Here is a 19,360-nt window from a genome sequence, read left to right as displayed (position 1 = left end):
TCTAGCTATCTGTCAGTGCCCACGTTATTTTAGCTAGCAACCACTGGGCTAAACTGCCATTTGGTTTGTTTGGCTAGCACGAACGGTGCTTTTTCTTCAGTGTGTTACCCAGCATTGAAGTACCATCCCTTTAACATTCCCCCATAGAAGATAACCCAGCCGTGAGTTCTACCTCGAGTTAGTTGGTTTACACACCGTCCCATAGTGAGATGTCGAACCGATTTGACTGAAAGAGAACCCACTTTGAGAACCCCTGTGTTAATGTGTTGACCCTGAGTGACCTAAGTTGTGTGTGTTGGTCTTACCTCTGGGGGGTAGTCACTAGGGAAGGCATGGGGCAGGGTGGGGGAGGCAGCGAAGGGTGGTGGGGAGATGACCTTCCTCTCTTCTAGTTGGGCCATCAGCTCCTTGCGGCGGTGGTGCAGGTAGTCCAGGCTGGGCTGGGAGGAGCGTCTGTACTGCTCCTACATAGCACACCACAGGACACAGTTTATCAGACGTGTTGAGGGGTATATGGGGTGTAGTGGATGTTGAGGGGTGTAATACTCAGTATTTCCATAATGATACTAAACTACCTGCATCTTAATGATTAGTACCACGCATATAAAAATGCATACTATCATTAAAACTATTAAATATACCAGACTTCTGGTCAACTAAAGTGACAAGTGTAAATCTCAAGGAAGCTGCAGCTCACAAGACAACAACTACATAGTAGTCAGTCAGTGTATATGTTCACCAATGGTCACCAACCTCCATCCTGGAGTGTCACAGGGTGTCACAGGCTAGCTGTTTTCTAAACCCAGTACTAACACACCCTGATTCAACTGATCAACTGCTCATCAAGACTTTACACAGGTTGAATAGGGTTTTACTGTTGGCCTGAACCAAAAGTCTATATACCTGGGTTGCTGACCACGGACGTACACAGAGAAATATGACAGATTGTGGAGAAACCAAACTCACCCTGACGTTGGACCTCATGGATTGGGGCTGGGCCCCAGTTGGGTAGTACCCCTCTGGGGGGTACCTCTCCCTGGCCGCCTGCTCCTGTTGGTAGTGGTGGTTAGGGGGCATGTCCAGGGGAGCAGGGCTCATCCGGACCATGTCGTCCCTCTGCGGGGGGTATGGCTGGGGGCCAGGGTAAGGGCCGTGGCGGCCCCGGGTGTCATAGTGGGGAAGGTAGGAGTAGGGGGGGCCGGAGTGGGGAGCTGAGTAAGGGCGCTCAGGAGGGCCATAGCCGGGATAGGGGTCCTGGTAGGGTGGTCCAGCGGGCTCGCTGGGGGCAGGGAGGTTTCGGATGTAGCGCTGGGTGGAGTACTGGGGGGGCTGCTGGTAGGGGTAACCTGGAGGACAGAGGGGGACACATTGACATGTTGATTTTCTTTACACGTTTTAAGTTCATATTGGTAATTTAGCAAAATCATAGGTTCAAAACACATTTTCTATTGACAGAGCTGAAATCAGTTGCTGGGAAATAATAAAACAGAAAATGTTTGCCATCAAATAAAATAAATGAAATGCACTACAGAAAATTATAACAAACATTTGAACAACATAAAACGTTTCATCAACGTTCAGCCTCACCTTGGGGGTACTGCGAAGGCTCGTATTGGGAGGCGGAGGGCAATGGGCGTGAGTCGGAGTAGTACATGTCAGGCAGCTGCTGGGGGTACATCTGAGGCCCCCGGGGCATCACACCTACGGGCATCTGTTTGGGCATGGGGTCGCCTGGCCCCCTGGGGTGGCCCATGGCAAGGGGAGGCTGGAGGAACCCTTGTTTGGGCCCTGAATCCAGACTGAGGGAAGAAAAACAGAGCTCTGAATAATGCTACAATAAGTTTTTGCATCAATGTAAGAAGAAAAGTGCCATATTTTATAGCTAAAACTCGTAAGTGGGTTTCCTACTTACAAGTCAGGGGGCGATCCCGGGGAGCTGCTGCTCCCGCCGTCCATCTTGGGCTTGCACAACAGGTCGTAGGTCACGGCGTCCGTGCCGCGGGTGATGAGCTGGGGCATGGGGTGTCCAGCTGAGCCGTTGGTGAGGGGCGAGGGTTTCCGAGTCACCCCCATGTCCAGAGGGAGACAGTCATCCGACAGCAGGCCGGATGAGCCAGGGAGGCGAGCCGCCAAACGCTTGTTCATCTTACGGTACCTACGAACATAAAATACAGTTATCCTTGTGACCTGGGTGGCCTGCTATAAACATAATACAGTTGTCCTTGTGACCTGGGTGGCCTGCTATAAACATAATACAGTTGTCCTTGTGACCTGGGTGGCCTGCTATAAACATAATACAGTTGTCCTTGTGACCTGGGTGGCCTGCTATAAACATAATACAGTTGTCCTTGTGACCTGGGTGGCCTGCTATAAACATAATACAGTTATCCTTGTGACCTGGGTGGCCTGCTACAAACATAATACAGTTGTCCTTGTGACCTGGGTGGCCTGCTATAAACATAATACAGTTATCCTTGTGACCTGGGTGGCCTGCTACAAACATAATACAGTTGTCCTTGTGACCTGGGTGGCCTGCTATAAACATAATACAGTTATCCTTGTGACCTGGGTGGCCTGCTACAAACATAATACAGTTATCCTTGTGACCTGGGTGGCCTGCTATAAACATAATACAGTTGTCCTTGTGACCTGGGTGGCCTGCTATAAACATAATACAGTTGTCCTTGTGACCTGGGTGGCCTGCTATAAACATAATACAGTTATCCTTGTGACCTGGGTGGCCTGCTATAAACATAATACAGTTGTCCTTGTGACCTGGGTGGCCTGCTATAAACATAATACAGTTATCCTTGTGACCTGGGTGGCCTGCTATAAACATAATACAGTTATCCTTGTGACCTGGGTGGCCTGCTACAAACATAATACAGTTATCCTTGTGACCTGGGTGGCCTGCTATAAACATAATACAGTTATCCTTGTGACCTGGGTGGCCTGCTATAAACATAATACAGTTATCCTTGTGACCTGGGTGGCCTGCTATAAACATAATACAGTTATCCTTGTGACCTGGGTGGCCTGCTATAAACATAATACAGTTATCCTTGTGACCTGGGTGGCCTGCTATAAACATAAAACAGTTATCCTTGTGACCTGGGTGGCCTGCTATAAACATAAAACACAGTAGTTATATAGTGGCTTTAAAAACAGAAAAGTCATCCTACTGTAGATTAAAAATAGTTGAATCTACACCAACGGAATAGGTTTTAAAACAGTGGCCTACTAAGCAATAACTCCATAGACTATAAACTAAGAATGAGGTTATCTGAGCAAAATACGATTTGGGTACAATGATGCAAATGGAAGAGAGAGCAGAGTTTGTGCCATTTTTATTTAACCTTCACTTAACTAGGCAAGTCAGTTAAGAACAAATTCTTATTTTCAATGATGGCCTACCAAAATGCAAAAGGCCCCCTGCGGGGATGGAGGCCTGGGATTAAAAATAAATACAATATAAATAGGACAAAACACACACTACAACAAGAGAGACCTAAGACGGCAACATAGCAAGGCAGCAACAGATGACAACACAGCATGGTAGCAACAACATGGTAGCAGCACAAAACATGGTACAAACATTATTGGGCACAGACAACAGCACAAAGGGCAAGAAGGTAGAGACAACAATACATCACACATAGCAGCCACAAGTGTCTGTAAGAGTGTCCATGATTGAGTCTTTTTATTTAAATTCAAACGGTGCTGGTTGTGAGATGTGGATATTTATATAATTAAATAATTTATACTGAACAAAAATATAAAACGCAACATTGAACAACTTCAAATATTTTACAGAGTTCCAGTTCATAGAAGGAAATCAGTCATTGAAATAAATTACTTAGGCCCTAATCTATGGATTTCCCATGACTGGCAGGGGCGTAGCCATGGGTGGGCCTGGGAGGGCATAGGACCACCCACTGGGGAGCTATGCCCAGCCAATTAGAATTAGTTTTTCCCCACAAAAGGGCTTTATTACAGACAGAAATATTCCTCAGCATCCCGCCTCCACCTCCCCAGACGACCCCGCAGGCGAAAAAGCCGGATGTGGAGGTCCTGGGTTGGATGTCTTGCCAAATTCTCTAAAACAACGTTGGAGGCGGCTTATGGTAGAGAAATTAACATTCAATTCTCTGGCAACCGCTCTGTAGAACATTCCTCCAGTCAGCATGCCAATTGCAGGCTCCCTCAACTTGAGACATCTGTGGCATTATGTTGTGTGACAGAACTGCACATTTTAGAGTGGCTTTTTAATGTCCCCAGCACAAGTTGCACCTGTGTAATGACCATGCCATTTAATCAGCTTCTTGATATTCCACACCTGTCAGGTGGATGGATTATCTGTGCAAAGGAGAAATGCCAGGATGTAAACGAATTCTTTCAAAAAATTGCACCGGGGCCTCCCACTTCTCTTTCTATTCTGGTTAGAGCCAGTTTGCGCAGTTCTGTGAAGGGAGTAGTACACAGCGTTGTACGAGATCTTCAGTTTCTTGGCAATTTCTCGCATGGAATAGCCTTCATTTCTCAGAACAAGAATAGACTGACGAGTTTCAGAAGAAAGTTCTTTGTTTCTGGCCATTTTGAGCCTGTAATCGAACCCACAAATGCTGATGCTCCAGATACTCAACTAGTCGAAAGAAGGCCAGTTGGATTGCTTCTTTAAATCAGCACAACAGTTTTCAGCTGTGCTAACATAATTGCAAAAGGGTTTTCTAATGATTAATTAGCCTTTTAAAATTATAAACTTGGAATAGCTAACACAACGTGCTATTGGAACACAGGAGTGATGGTTGCTGATAATGGGCCTCTGTACGCCTATGCAGATATTCCATAAGAATCAGCCATTTCCAGCTACAATAGTCATTTGCAACATTAACAATGTCTACACTGTATTTCTGATACATTTGATGTTATTTTAATGGACAAACAATGTGCTTTTCTTTCAAAAAACAAGGACATTTCTAAGTGACCCCAAACTTTTGAACAGTAGTGTATATATAATATATATTTCTGAAGATGGAGGGGGGACTTACTTCTCCAGCTCCTCCTGAGAGTGGGCGAAGGTACAGCTGGCTCCTCGGGGACAGCCCCCCTTCTGCTTCATGTCCCGACACATGTACGTCTTGTATTTACTGTGCTGGGGAGGCTAGAGACAGAAAAACATATCCAATAGAATAATAGTGTCATTTTTAAGTTCAACATTCCAAATATCTGGAACAGTATTCATAAAACGTCTCAAAGTAGGAGTGCTGATCCAGGATCAGTTTAGCCTTTTATTTAGATCATAATTAATAAGGTTACATGGACAGTATGACGCAGTATGAATACGGGCCCTGATCAGTGACAATGAGCCAGAGTGAGAAGGACCTGTTGTGGGTCGGCTCCCTTCTTGCTGTGGTTCTGGATGAAGTCCACCAGGCCGTGGACCACCGTCTTCACCGCCACCAGACCCTTCTCCAGCTGCTCCCACGTGGGAGGGGGGGCGTCTAGAGAGCCAGAGGGTAGGGGAGATATGAGTAAATACTTGACATGAAAGAGTATAAGACACATTATAATAGTGATGCTGATAACTTGGACATCTGGGACTGTTGTCAGCGATAACAATAACTTTACAATATAAATGATTGTAAAGACATTGCACGCAAAGTACTAAACCAAACAAATAGTCTTCACGCCCTCTCTTTCATACATAGGCTATTGCTTAAAGGGCTCTTAAAGGCCCAGTGCAGTCAAATACTGGATTTTCTTTTATTTACAGTACTGTTATATACAGTACTAGTCAAAAGGTTGGACACACCTACTCATTTCAAGGTTTTTCTTATTTATTTATTTACTATTTTCTACATTGTAGAATAATAGTGAAGACATCAAAACTATGAAATAAAACAGAGAATCATTAAATGAAATGGTCCAATACTGAAAGATTGTAATGACATATAGGTCAAAATCCATGGGTGAGACGAGTCTTAAGGGCCAGTGAGTCATGCCAATTTGAATCAGTCTGATAACACAACTTCTCCTTGACCACATCCACGTGAGCGCAGCTATAACAAACACACCCAACCTGTTCTACACTGATTGATTGATTCTTGACCACTTAACTAGTGGAAAGTACTGGGCAGCATTTCATTCCAGAAAGTTAGAGAAAGCTCCCTCTCCCCTCTGCCTGTGTTACCTGCCCTTCACTGATCTGATGGGGCTGAAAAGGGGAAAACAATAGTTCCTGGTACTGCTTTCATCCATTTTAGCCCTATCAGTTCCATAATGGGGACAACAGAAAAAGACAGGTTGAGGGAGGTGGCAACATTTGGGAATGGAATACAACCCCAGTATGTCTGGTCTGAATTCTATTTTCAGTTGTATTCATTGTAGAAGGTAGAATAAGAATGTAGGTGTTGAGCATGCGTGTCTGTGTCTCTCTCACCGGGGCTAGGGTCGATGTTGGCCAGTAGTTCCAGGTGTGGTCGGAGCTGGTTAAGGTTGGCGGGGTCGCCCGTCCTCTGCAAGGCGATGGTCAGCTCCTGAACGCTCTGGGCAAACGACGCTGGCGTTTGCAACTGGAGGGACACAGGATCGGAAAGGATTAACGTAAATCCTATCAGCATCTGAGTGCCTGAACCTGGATCTTCTACCACTTTGTGTGGATATGATCATTCCTGTTCTCCTTGATCCTATTAGCATTGGTTGAAATAACATGTTTTCTATTGTGAAGCAAGAATGAACCCCCTGACAGAGTGCTGCTCCTTTAGTGGAAGCTCAGTACAATGTCTCTTATGTGGTTTCATGTGTGTCATACAGACAAATTCAAACTGATAAGCAGATGTTTACATGAGTTAACGTGGGATTTTTGTGAATGTGTGTCTGAATAAGTAACGGACACACACACCTTGTTGATACTGAACCACACGGGAGGTTGGTGACACCTTAATTGGGGAGAACGGGTTCGTGGTAATGACTGGAGAGGAATCAGTGGAATGGTATCAAATACGTCAAACTCATGGTTTCCAGGTGTTTGATGCCATTCCATTTGCGCCGATCCAGCCATTATTATGAGCCGTCCTCCCCTCGGCAGCCTCCTGTGTAATTAACAATACGACGTACATCAGGGATCATCAACTAGATTCAGGGCGGGCAGATTTGTTTCTTGAGCGGATGGTCAGGGGGCTGGACCATAATTACAACTAATTTGTAGACTGCAAATTGACGGCAAGAAGCCCAAACAGATATAATATTTGACTAAAACATAATAATTTCAAACCTTGCTTACATTTGTATACGATCACATATATCTCATTTTTATGTGTGGGAATATTTATGAAAATATTTCATTTTTTGGGCTCAGAAAACCTGGGGGGCAAAATAAAAATCACCCGTGGGATGCCAATTGGGGAACCCTGATGTACATGACAACAACTTCTAGGACCAGTAACACACACCTTGTCGATGATGGACTGCATGTGGGACTTGTGGGACTGGTCCCCATAGAGCAGGGAGGACCACTGGTCGGGAGCGATGCGGAGGCCACCCTCCATGGCGATCTGCACAATCTGGGAGTCGTGTTCGCGCCGCAGTGCCTCATACGTCCTGAACTCCTCTTTCAGCTGCATCAGGGACGAGTCCTCGTCGCGCTTGGTCACCTATGCAGCCGTGGAGAGAGGGAGGGGTACATTAAGGTACCGTTTCTCTAAATGGTGGGTCAGGATCAGGTGGTTGGTTGCAGCTGGTCCAGAAAGACTTTGGGAGGTCATGGCACAAAAATGTTTGGGAACCACAAGGTCTTTGCTGGGTCATGTTCACTGGGGCACACCGAAGCAAACATTTAAAAATGCTGAGCAACGGAAAACAGAAATGTATGCTTCTTGTTGGACAAGTTCAGTTAGTAGCTCCTAGTTTCCGTCCGGTTTCCTGTTTGGTGCCTAGTGAACATGACCCAGACCCAGGTCTGCGTTTCTGTATGTCATGCAGGTAGTCAGACCTACCTTGAAGCAGGAGGCCCTGTAGAGGAGCTGCACCACGTGGCCTATGCTGGTCTTGGAGGCCTGGGGGAAGCGTGGCTCTAACCTCTGGACCACAAACAGCACCAGAACCTTCCTGGACAAGGCCAAGCCATCCTCCAGAGCCAGCAGCACCAGCTTCAGAGCCTCCTCCTGCATGGCTGGGAGGGAGAAGGAAGCAGGTGGATTATTAGACCACAAATACACACATCAATTCAGACAGTTATGCAAGTTAGACAACATATACAAACACTTACACTAGTAAATGTCATTGTATAAGACAGCATTTCTCGAAACTCACCTTGTGGACCCCCAAACATCTCACAATTTTGTTGTAGATCTGAACTAGCAGTGATTCAACTAGTCAAGGGCTTGAGGATTAGATCACTAGTTGAATCAGGTCTGATAGCTATGGAATAGATCAAATGGAACAGTTGGGGTTCTCCGAGGAGAGGTTTGAGAAACTCTGGTATAGTCAGGGCGTGTGTGTAACTTCCTCTCATCTTACCTGGGCCCAAGAACTGGCAGCCCCGGGCCCGGACAGCGGCCCACAAATTGGATGACAATTGCTGGGGGTTCTGGTGCTGTAGGATGAGCTCTGTGACCGTGCGCTCCCCCAGAGACCTGGCTGCCCTCATGGCCCGCACCCGGCCCTCCTCCTCCACCAGCTGACAGTGGACCAGGGTCACCAGCTTCCTCTGCATGGGCCGACTCAGCATGCTCTGGGCTGTGCTGCTTAGACCCACCCCTGGGGAGAGACGGAGGGGGGGGGGGCCAGACACACACCATTGAGAGTGGCATTGTCATCATTGTCCAAAGTCAGAGTTAGTTCATTTTTGTGTGGTGTGTATGTTACCTCTGTTGTTGCTGAGGGGTTTGAGGTAGAGGGCCAGCTCCTCTACACACTGCCTAGCCTCCTCATAGTGCTGCGAGTCCTCTGGGCTGGTGATCAGGGCCACCGGCTGAACCTTGGGAACCTGGAGGTAGGACACATAGGCATAATGGTATATTAATATAGGAAATTAAAACACGCATCACCTGTAATAGGATGATGAGCTGGTAAACGGGTCACTGGGTTCATTTACAGTCAAATGATTGAACAAATAACATTATTATTAGTTTATAATATAATTAGGTTACTTAATAATCAATAGTTATGTGTTGGAGCTTTGAGCGTGCAGTCCCTAAATTCACTATATGCAGTGACATGGAATTAAAATGGCCATAGCACTAACATCCACAGGAATGTCACAGGCCACCCACACAGTATGGTTGCTCAATAAAAGCGTTGCATCATATGTATAACTTAGAAAAAGGTGGAGAATTCTGAGGTGTGGTGTGATAACCATCAATTATGCAAACATTCCAAACAGCACACCCAATATAGCCACTAGTCCACCCACCCATAGATTTCTCTGAATGGGAATAAGCTGGTCTGGGGAAGGCAAGTCCAGGTAGTCCCTCCTGTTTCAGTTCACTTCATTTTGTTGGGTGCATAAGGAACACAACACAATTTGAATAATTGTAATTCAATGGGCAGACATTTTGCCTGGCTAACCAGACTCCATGCTCCGGCCAAATGCTACGCGACGCCTGTGGACGGTTTTCTCCAAAATGAGTCTGGATCCGAGTACCTCCCTGACCCTTCACCAAATGCGAACACATTCGGGGCTGTCTGATTGGTCCAGAAAGCCGATGGGTTGAAAATGTGTCATTGGCTTTGATACTCAGATTGGTTAGAGACAATACAAAATCGCTGATTGCTTTGTACAATAGCCCTCGTTACAACCAACGACTTCAATGATGGCAGTCTCAGACTAAATGATGTAGCAAAAGACAGAGGAGCAGAAAAATAATAATAGCAGTGTGAGTCATCAGGCTAACACTCACTGAGCAGAGAAAAATTACCTGACCCACCTCACAGCTATAATACCATTATGACACTAGGTTTGAGTAGTACCCAGATTTTCATACTGTTCCTGTACCATACCGGGGTATACAGGATTACCAGCAGCGCAAGGAGCGCTATTTCATTCCAAACATATAAAAAAAAGTTGTTTTACACACAAAACTAATTTAGGGATCTTGATCCAGGAGGGGATTGATTGTCTCTGATGTAACCAAGAAGCTTGATCTTGCAAGCTAGCAACTTAGCTAGCAAGTTAGGAAACCAAATGCATAGCTGGAGCCCTGAGCTGACAATTTATTTGGCACATTTTAGATAGTTAACTTAGTTATAAGCAGTGGCGTAGCACAGAATTCCCCCCAGGCACAAGGTATATGTGATACACCGCCCAAGCGTAATTGACATACTTGGCTGGCTACGTGTTGAAACTTGTCAAGTCTAATCAAATTTCATCATCACAGCTTCTCACTTTTTAAAGAGGGAAAAAGTAGGTAGACAGTGTGTCTTAGCAGAACGCCTGGCAACTTCACAGATGAACGTTGCATCAAATTCCACGCCAAACCCTTCTGAGCAATGTCCTCTCACAACAAAATTATCGATCCCATAACTGGCTGACATATCATGTCATTACGACGCCAACAAAACCCATCCAATAAAGAATACATGGCATGTTAACAATCTTTAGTTTTGGCAAGTCGGTTAGAACATCTACTTTGTGCTTGACACAATACATTTTTCCAACAATTGTTTACAGACAGATTATTTCACTTATAATTCACTGTATCACAATTCCAGTGGGTCAGCAGTTTACATACACTAAGTTGACTGTGCCGTTAAACAGCTTGGAAAATTCCAGAAAATGATGTCATGGCTTTAGACGCTTCTGATAGGCTAATTGACATCATTTGAGTCAATTGGAGGTGTACCTGTGGATGTATTTCAAGGCCAACCTTCAAATGTAGTGCCTCTTTGCTTGACATCATGGGAAAATCAAAAGAAATCAGCCAAGACCTCAGAAAAAAAATGACCTCCACAAGTCTGGTTCATCCTTGGGAGCAATTTCCAAACGCCTGAAGGTACCACGTTCATCTGTACAAACAATAGTACGCAAGTATAAACACCATGGGACCACGCAGCCGTCATACCGCTCAGGAAGGAGACGTGTTCTGTCTCCTAGAGATGAACGTACTTTGGTGCGAAAAGTGCAAATCAATCCCAGAACAGCAAAGGACCTTGTGAAGATGCTGGGGGAAACAGGTACAAAAGTATCTATATCCACAGTAAAACGAGTCCTATATCAACATAACCTGAAAGGCCGCTAAGCGAAGGAAGAAGCCACTGCTCCAAAACCGCCATAAAAAAGCGAGACTACGCTTTGCAACTGCACATGGGGACAAAGATCGTACTTTTTGGAGAAATGTCCCCTAGTCTGATGAAACAAAAATAGAACTGTTTGGCCATAATGACCATCGTTATGTTTGGAGGAAAAAGGGGAAGGCTTGCAAGCCGAAGAACACCATCCCAACTGTGAAGCACGGGGGTGGCAGCGTTCATGTTGTGGCAGCATCATGTTGTGGGAGTGCTTTGCTGCAGGAGGGACTGGTGCACTTCACAATATAGATGGCATCATGAGGTAGGAAAATTATGTGGATATATTGAAGCAACATCTCAAGACATCAGTCAGAAAGTTAAAGCTTGGTCGCAAATGGGTCTTCCAAATGGACAATGACCCCAAGCATACTTCCAAAGTTGTGGCAAAATGGCTCAAGGACAACAAAGTCAAGATATTGGAGTGGCCTAAAGAAAATCTGTGGGCAGAACTGAAAAAGTGTGTGCGAGCAAGGAGGCCTACAAAGCTGACTCCGTTACACCAGCTCTGTCCGGAGGAATGGGCCAAAATTCACCCAACTTATTGTGGGAAGCTTGTGGAAGGCTACCCAAAACGTTTTACACAAGTTAAACAATTTAAAGGCAATGCTACCAAATACTAATTGAGTGTATGTAAACTTCTGACCCACTGGGAATGTGATGAAAGAAAGAAAAGCTGAAATAAATCATTCTCTCTACTATTATTCTGACATTTCACATTCTTAAAATAAAGTGGTGATCCTAACTTACCTAAGACAGGGAATTTTTACTAGGATTAAATGTCAGGAATTGTGAAAAACTGAGTTTAAATGTATTTGGCTAAGGTGTATGTAAACTTCCGACTTCAACTGTATATATATATATACAGTGGGGAGAACAAGTATTTGATACACTGCCGATTTTGCAGGTTTTCCTACTTACAAAGCATGTAGAGGTCTGTCATTTTTATCATAGGTACACTTCAACTGTGAGAGACGGAATCTAAAACAAAAATCCAGAAAATCACATTGTATGATTTTTAAGTAATTAATTTGCATTTTATTGCATGACATAAGTATTTGATCACCTACCAACCAGTAAGAATTCCGGCTCTCACAGACCTGTTAGTTTTTCTTTAAGAAGCCCTCCTGTTCTCCACTCATTACCTGTATTAACTGCACCTGTTTGAACTCGTTACCTGTATAAAAGACACCTGTCCACACACTCAATCAAACAGACTCCAACCTCTCCACAATGGCCAAGACCAGAGAGCTGTGTAAGGACATCAGGGATAAATTGTAGACCTGTACAAGGCTGGGATGGGCTACAGGACAATAGGCAAGCAGCTTGGTGAGAAGGCAACAACTGTTGGCACAATTATTAGAAAATGGAAGAAGTTCAAGATGACGGTCAATCACCCTCGGTCTGGGGCTCCATGCAAGATCTCACCTCGTGGGGCATCAATGATCATGAGGAATGTGAGGGATCAGCCCAGAACTACACGGCAGGACCTGGTCAATGACCTGAAGAGAGCTGGGACCACAGTCTCAAAGAAAACCATTAGTAACACACTACGCCGTCATGGATTAAAATCCTGCAGCGCACGCAAGGTCCCCCTGCTCAAGCCAGCGCATGTCCAGGCCCGTCTGAAGTTTGCCAATGACCATCTGGATGATCCAGAGGAGGAATGGGAGAAGGTCATGTGGTCTGATGAGACAAAAATAGAGCTTTTTGGTCTAAACTCCACTCGCCGTGTTTGGAGGAAGAAGAAGGATGAGTACAACCCCAAGAACACCATCCCAACCGTGAAGCATGGAGGTGGAAACATCATTCTTTGGGGATGCTTTTCTGCAAAGGGGACAGGACAACTGCACCGTATTGAGGAGAGGATGGATGGGGCCATGTATCGCGAGATCTTGACCAACAACCTCCTTCCCTCAGTAAGAGCATTGAAGATGGGTCGTGGCTGGGTCTTCCAGCATGACAACGACCCGAAACACACAGCCAGGGCAACTAAGGAGTGGCTCCGTAAGAAGCATCTCAAGGTCCTGGAGTGGCCTAGCCAGTCTCCAGACCTGAACCCAATAGAACATCTTTGGAGGGAGCCGAAAGTCCGTATTGCCCAGCGACAGCCCCGAAACCTGAAGGATCTGGAGAAGGTCTGTATGGAGGAGTGGGCCAAAATCCCTGCTGCAGTGTGTGCAAACCTGGTCAAGAACTACAGGAAACGTATGATCTCTGTAATTGCAAACTAAGGTTTCTGTACCAAATATTAAGTTCTGCTTTTCTGATGTATCAAATACTTATGTCATGCAATAAAATGCCAATTAATTACTTAAAAATCATACAATGTGATTTTCTGGATTTTTGTTTTAGATTCCTTCTCTCACAGTTGAAGTGTACCTATGATAAAAATTACAGACCTCTACATGCTTTGTAAGTAGGAAAACCTGCAAAATCGTCAGTGTATCAAATACTTGTTCTCCCCACTGTATATACACATACATACACACACAGTATAAAGTTAACACACCTCTCATTCAAGGCTTTTTCTTTATTTTTTTACTATTTTCTACATTGTAATATAATAGTGAAGACATCAAAACTATGAAATAACACATACGGAATCATGAAGTAACCAAAAAAGTGTTAAATCAAAATATATTTTATATTTCAGATTCTTCAAAGTAGCCACCCTTTGCCTTGATGACAGCTTTGCACACTTGGCATTCTCTCAACCAGCTTCGTGAGGTAGTCACCTGGAATGCATTTCAATTAACAGGTGTGCCTTGTTAAAAGATAATTTGTGGATCTTCTTTCCTTCTTAATGCATTTGAGTCAATCAGTTGTGTTGTGACATGGTAGGGGTGGTATACAGAAGATATCCCTATTTGGTAAAAGACCAAGTCCATATTATGGCAAGAACCGCTCAAAAAAGCAAAGAGAAACTGCATGAAAGTCAGTCAATCCGGAACTTTCAAGAACTTTGAAAGTGCAATTGCAAAAACCATCAAGCGCTATGATGAAACTGGCTTTCATGAGGAACGCCACAGGAAAGGAAGGCCCAGAGTTACTTCTGCTGCAGAGGATAAGTTCATTCGAGTTACCAGCCTCAGAAATTACAGCCCAAATAAATGCTTCTGAGTTCAAGTAACAGACACATCTCAACATCAACTGTGCAAATCAGGCCTTCATAGTTGAATTGCTGCAAAGGAACTACTACTAAAGGACACCAATAATAAGAAGAGACTTGCTTGGGCCAAGAAACACAAGCAATGGACATTAGACCGGTGGAAATCTGTCCTTTGGTCTGTCTGACGAGTCCAAATTTGAGATTTTTGGTTCCAACCGCCGTGTCTTTGTGAGACACAAAGTAGGTGAACGGATGATCTCTGCATGTGTGGTTCCCACCGTGAAGCATGGAGGAGGTGGTGTGATGGTGTGGGTGTTCTTTTCTGGTGACACTGTCAGTGACTTATTTAGAATTCAAGGCACACTTTACCAGCACGGCTACCACAACATTCTGCAGCGATACGCCATCCCATCTGGTTTGCGCTTAGTGGGACTAGTGGGACTATCATTTGTTTTTCAACAGGACAATAACCCGACATACCTCCAGGCTGTGTAAGGGCTATTTGACCAAGAATGAGAGTGGTGGAATGCTGCATCAGATGACCTGGCCTCCACAATCACCTGACCATGTTCATGTGTCTGCTCAAACGGTCAGAAACAGACTCCATGAGGGTGGTATGAGGGCCCGACGTCCACAGGTGGGGGTTGTGCTTACAGCCCAACACCGTGCAGGACGTTTGGCATTTGCCAGAGAACACCAAGATTGGCAAATTCGCCACTGGCGCCCTGTGCTCTTCACAGATGAAAGCAGGTTCACACTGAGCACATGACCACATGTGACAGACGTGACAGAGTCTGGAGACGCCGTGGAGAACGTTCTACTGCCTGCAACATCCTCCAGCATGACCGGTTTGGCGGTGGGTCAGTCATGGTGTGGGGTGGCATTTCTTTGTGGGGCCGCACAGCCCTCCATGTGCTCGCCAGAGGTAGCCTGACTGCCATTAGGTACCGAGATGAGATCCTCAGACCCCTTGTGAGACCATATGCTGACACATGCACATTTGTGGCCTGCTGGAGGTCATTTTGCAGGGCTCTGGCAGTGCCCCTCCTTGCACAAAGGCGGAGGTAGCGGTCCTGCTGCTGGGTTGTTGCCCTCCTACGGCCTCCTCCACGTCTCCTGATGTACTGGCCTGTCTCCTGGTAGCGCCTCCATGCTCTGGACACTACGCTGACAGACACAGCAAACCTTCTTGCCACAGCTCGCATTGATGTGCCATCCTGGATGAGCTGCACTACCTGAGCCACTTGTGTGGGTTGTAGACTCCGTCTCATGCTACCACTAGAGTGAAAGCACCGCCAGCATTCAAAAGTGACCAAAACATCAGCCAGGAAGCATAGGAACTGAGAAGTGGTCTGTGGTCACCACCTGCAGAACCAGTCCTTTATTGGGGGGTGTCTTGCTAATTGCCTATAAATTCCACCTTTTGTCTATTCCATTTGCACAACAGCATGTGAAATTTATTGTCAATCAGTGTTGCTTCCTAAGTGGACAGTTTGATTTCACAGAAGTGTGATTGACTTGGAGTTACATTGTGTTGTTTAAGTGTTCCCTTTATTTTTTTGAGCAGTGTATATATATATATGTTTTTGAAAGAAAAGCACATTGTTTGTCCATTTAAATAACATAAAATTGATCAGAAATACAGTGTAGACATTGTTAATGTTGTAAATGACTTGTTGCTGGAAACGGCTGATTTTTAATGGAATATCTACATATGCATACAGAGGCCCATTATCAGCAACCATCACTCCTGTGTTCCAATGGCATGTTGTGTTAGCTAATCAAAGTTTATCATTTTAAAAAGGCTAATTGCTCATTAGAAAACCCTTTTGCAATTATGTTAGCACAGCTGAAAACTGTTGTGCTCATTAAAGAAGCAATAAAACTGTCCTTCTTTAGACTAGTTGAGTATCTGGAGCATCAGCATTTGTGGGTTCGATTACAGGCTCAAAATGGCCAGAAACAAAGAACTTTCTTCTGAAACTCGTCAGTCTATTCTTGTTCTGAGAAATGAAGGCTATTCCATGCGAGAAATTGCCAAGAAACTGAAGATCTCATACAACGCTGTGTACTACTCCCTTCACAGAACTGCCCAAACTGGCTCTAACCAGAATAGAAAGAGGAGTGGGAGGCCCCGGTGCACAACTGAGCAAGAGGACAAGTTCATTAGATTGTCTAGTTTGAGAAACAGACGACTCACAAGTCCTCAACTGGCAGCTTCCTTAAATAGTACCCGCAAAACACCAGTCTCAACGTCAACAGTGAAGAGGCGACTCCGGGATGCTGGCCTCCTAGGCAGAGTTCCTCTGTCCAGTGTCTGTTCTTTTGCCCATGTTAATCTTTTCTTTTTATTGACCAGTCTGAGATATGGCTTTTTCTTTGCAACTCTGCCTAGAAGGCCAGCATCCCATTTGTGCTCTGTTGTTAACCACCATCCTGTATCCCTAACCCTAGAGACCCTGACGCCCTATCTAAAATCAAAACACTGGTGGGTAAAGAACAGATTCTAAATAGATTGAGCCACTCCCCTTCACCGGGTCTCAAGACTCACCTGTCCCCCCACAAGCTGCAGTAGGGCTGTGTTTACCGGCAGCTGCTCGATGTCGGTGGCGATGGCTGTCTGGTCGAAGGGGCAGGCCTTGCGGTGGAGCTTGTTCAGGCACATCTTGCAGACGGTGTGGCCACAGCCCAGCGAGATGGGCCGCCGCACCGTCTCCTCGAACGTCTGCGTGCAGATGGGACACAGCAGGAACTCCGTCCATTGTGGGGCTTGCACAGGCATCACTGGACAGTTTGTTTTTCTTTACAAAGAAAAAAATATATGGAAGATTCCACTGGAATCAAGATTTTTCTTCCGAACTTAATTATTCTTCAAACGTTGTCACACATCGTGGATGCGCATCATGTCACGTGACAAATCCTGAAAGGGAGAAGGAATACAATCATAGTGGGTTAATAGCCTGTGGATAATACTGACACAGTGACTCATGCACAATGACATTAGCTGAGCCAATTACCTTGATACATCAGGGTTGTATTCACTAGGAAGCAAACAGAAACAAACGGGGAGGGACCCACCTGAATTTGTCCAATAGAAACTCTAACTGTTTGAACTTTGGACTAATAATTACACCCCAGATGACCCAAACCGACATTGTTTACATTTATGGCTGGCAACAAATAACATACCTACAGGCCACATAATATAAACAGCCCAAGCTACAGGAGCTGATAGTGGATCTAATTTATCTTCTTGGGACAGGTCAAGCAAGCAATGTTACATTTAGCTACAACAATAAAATAACGTTAGATAAAACCGTTGGCCAGTCAGTGTTATGTTCGTTAGATAGCCAATTAGATAACTGACAGTAACGTTGACCTATATATATATATATATTATAAACCCAGGGTCGTTACTAATATATATATATATATATTGTATTATTTTATTATTAAAATAATACCAGGCACAATATGATGGCTAACTTAAAAATGTACGTCTATAGTAAATAAGATATGCTGGTTAGCTGCACCAGGCGAATGAGTTCAACGCCCTTACAAATTCAAAACGGTTAGCTAAAAAGACAATCCACCAGCAAGCTGAATAAGGTCAGTTCAATGCCCTTACAAATTCAAAATGGTTAGCTTAAAAGACAATCCACCGGCAAGCTGAATAACGTTAGTTAGTATGATCACCATCCAGTGTCAGCTTTAACCAACTATCTGATTACATCTGTTCTAGATGGTTCAATAATTTTCAGAGAGCCAGGAAATTCAGTCTTCAGATAAATAATAAATGGCTGGCAACCCATGGCCAAATAACCGAACAAAACAACGACTGGCGTTGTTAGCCTATGGCCTGGCAAGTAGTAGACAAAGAGGAGGCGTAGCTAGTTACTACTGTTTGTGCTTGAGGTAACTTAACGTTAGCTAGCTATGCTGCGCAGAATGATCTAGCTAACCGTTTTAGCTAACAAGTTGATCATGCAGGATATAGCTACATCAATATATTGGTTTTTATTTAAAATAACAATTAGCTAGTTAAACACGCAACGTTACATTATCATCACATAACGGCTAGTTACCTGGCAAGTAGCTACATATTTGGCGTTAAATTCGAGCGTCAATTAAGGTTACTTTAGCTAGCTAACGTTAGATAACTGGCTAGCTATGTTACTAGGTAAACAACGTTAGCGATGAGACGTTATGTTAGCAGTTAGCTAGTTAAGGTTAGATTTTCATTACTGACATGGAAACAACAAATGCATCAAACGTACGAATGTACTTAAAACTAACTAATTATATAACTAGCTAGTTAGCTACATTAGTTACAAGTACAACAAATGACTAGCTGCAAGGGAATCGTTCAAGCTAACCAACCAGAATTGCATGTGGCAATATCTAATATTATGTATCTAACTAGCTATTTAGTTTTGGTATTTAGCTCGTTTTTTAGACGTCTACTTAACTCAACATCAATTATTTAACTAACTAACGTTAGCTACTAATGGTGTGGCAATCAAATCGCTAAACCAGGTTGAAGAATGTTGGCAAATAAATTGCAGCTAGCCAGCTAACGTACTGCTACGTACTTAGCGAGCTGTCTGGGACGCTAATGCTAGCTCTCAGTTATGCTAGCTGACATTAGTACGCTAGGCTAGCTCAGAAACTAGGCGTCCAAAATAAATAGCTAGTTAATTAAATATGCCTTTGTTAACTGTTCATAACATTTTTCGATTACATGCTCAAGTTACTCACTCATTCCAAAACACTTGGAAGATTTATCTGTCTTTAGGAAAATATTGCGTTATTAAATCGGTCGCCATGTCGACTGTGCAGCTTGGCTGCTACCGAAGTTTGAGACCAGTTCGAGGGTGTTAACTGGGGTGTATGCATTACTCTGATTCTGTTGCAAAACGTTTTGTCTGTTGCAAACGGAAACCATTTTCTCCAATACGTTTTGCA

The 19,360-nt window shown here is 44.4% G+C and overlaps 1 protein-coding gene across 4 annotated transcripts in view; it reads right to left on the bottom strand.

Annotated features, from left to right (window-relative positions):
* Positions 1-19,278, bottom strand: part of rc3h1b (ring finger and CCCH-type domains 1b) — a 29,107-nt gene extending 9,829 nt beyond the window's left edge. The window contains exons 1-13 of one of the 4 annotated variants that reach the window (XM_071376990.1): positions 19,154-19,278; positions 16,947-17,315; positions 8,866-8,986; positions 8,518-8,757; positions 7,995-8,170; positions 7,452-7,652; positions 6,440-6,572; positions 5,383-5,501; positions 5,049-5,161; positions 1,913-2,155; positions 1,588-1,799; positions 967-1,346; positions 306-464 (exon numbers count right to left, since the gene is read on the bottom strand). In XM_071376990.1, coding sequence (XP_071233091.1) covers positions 306-464; positions 967-1,346; positions 1,588-1,799; positions 1,913-2,155; positions 5,049-5,161; positions 5,383-5,501; positions 6,440-6,572; positions 7,452-7,652; positions 7,995-8,170; positions 8,518-8,757; positions 8,866-8,986; positions 16,947-17,177 — 2,328 coding nt within the window. In that variant the 5' untranslated portion in view covers positions 17,178-17,315; positions 19,154-19,278. Of the gene's footprint in view, positions 1-305; positions 465-966; positions 1,347-1,587; positions 1,800-1,912; positions 2,156-5,048; positions 5,162-5,382; positions 5,502-6,439; positions 6,573-7,451; positions 7,653-7,994; positions 8,171-8,310; positions 8,419-8,517; positions 8,758-8,865; positions 8,987-16,946; positions 17,316-17,412; positions 19,123-19,153 lie in introns of those variants that run through there. The other 3 variants (XM_071376991.1, XM_071376992.1, XM_071376993.1) reach the window with 3 other exon arrangements.
* Between the last annotated feature and the right edge of the window lie 82 nt (positions 19,279-19,360).

Source organism: Salvelinus alpinus, chromosome 30 (genome assembly GCF_045679555.1).
Source record: "Salvelinus alpinus chromosome 30, SLU_Salpinus.1, whole genome shotgun sequence".
NCBI lineage: Eukaryota > Metazoa > Chordata > Actinopteri > Salmoniformes > Salmonidae > Salvelinus > Salvelinus alpinus.
This window is presented reverse-complemented; position numbering and strand designations above follow the sequence as displayed.